Source organism: Mus pahari, chromosome 14, assembly GCF_900095145.1.
Source record: "Mus pahari chromosome 14, PAHARI_EIJ_v1.1, whole genome shotgun sequence".
NCBI classification, from domain to species: Eukaryota; Metazoa; Chordata; class Mammalia; order Rodentia; family Muridae; genus Mus; species Mus pahari.
This window is the reverse complement of record NC_034603.1, coordinates 65,969,006-65,970,181: the sequence shown is the minus strand read 5'-3', so window position 1 is coordinate 65,970,181 and position 1,176 is coordinate 65,969,006. Positions and strand designations below refer to the sequence as shown.

The following is a 1,176-nucleotide window of genomic DNA, read 5'->3' as shown; positions in this document are numbered from 1 at the left end:
TATCTTTTTTTTTTTTTTTTTTTTTTTTTTTTTTTTTTTTTTTTTTTTTTTTTTTTTTTTTTTTTTTTCAGCACTGGCAAACCAACCAGTTCTCAGAAAGGACAGCAAAATGAGAGAATTGTTCCTTCAAGTTAAAAAGTTGGGGAGCCGTAAATGCCAACGTACTTTTAAACTATCTATAAATCTGAACCAAAGACTTTTTAAAGTTTGTTTTCTGAGAAATGGCTCATACTGTAATCTGGGGCTGGCCTGGAACTGATGGCAATCCTCCTGCCTCAGCCTCTCAAGTGCTGGGATCATAGTGGTGGGCCACTCCAACTGGCGTAAAAAAACCAAAGGGCTGCGGGGGTTGGGGAAAGACCGCCATAAATAACTCAATGAAGTGAGTTCTCACTGACAGTTCTCATGACTGTCATCCCTGAGTCTAGATAAAAAGTTCCAGGTCCTTCCGTGTCAGGCAAATCTGGAAGTTGGGCTTGCGCACACCGCTCAGCTCTCCTTGCGACAGCGCCCTCATCCCCGGTGTTTCTCAAGTAGACGTCCCGAGACGGTCGCTGAGGCACTGTTTCCACGCCATCAGGGTTCCTCAGGCTTGACATTCAAAAGTGGGTTGAGGGTGCGGAACCCACGGCGCTCGGAGCGTGCTTTAAAGCGGCCGCCAGCCAGCGCCGCTGTAACCCCGCGCCCCGGCTGCCGGCGGCTCCCGCCCTGCATCTGCGCCGACGCGACCGAGCGATCCCGGGGCCTCCCCGCGCCGGGAATCTCCCGCCAGCCGCGCGGGTCCCCACGGCAGCAGCACGTGGAGCGGCCGCGGAGCCTGTGCGACAGCTGCAGCCCGCGCGGCCCGGGGCGACATGGAAGGTGAGCTCGGCGTCACTTCGCTGGGGGCTTTGAGCAGCCGGAGCGGTGCGCGCTCAGAGGCTTGGCTGGCTTCCTTCTGAATCTCGGTTTTGCTTCTATTTATTTCTTTTAATTTAAATGCGTGTCCGTTCTCAGACACCCCCTCCCCCAGCTTGGGAAAGTGCTAAGTTCTCTTCAGTTTTAGTTCTTGGGGGTTGTGAGACGGGGGGCATATGTATGGGTCACCTTAAATCTGCAAAGGAAAAACAGTTTTGGGTGTCCCTAAGTTTGGCACCAAGCCTGGGACGGAATAATCTCCCCCCCCCCCCCGGTGGG

At 53.3% G+C, this 1,176-nt stretch overlaps 1 protein-coding gene across 1 annotated transcript in view; it reads left to right on the top strand.

The window, feature by feature from the left end:
* Positions 1-266: 266 nt before the first annotated feature.
* The window catches only part of Ikzf3 (IKAROS family zinc finger 3), an 85,872-nt gene continuing 84,962 nt past the window's right edge, over positions 267-1,176 (top strand). The window contains exon 1 of the mRNA XM_021212783.2: positions 267-861. Coding sequence (XP_021068442.1) covers positions 855-861 — 7 coding nt within the window. The 5' untranslated portion in view covers positions 267-854. The remainder of the gene's footprint in view (positions 862-1,176) is intronic.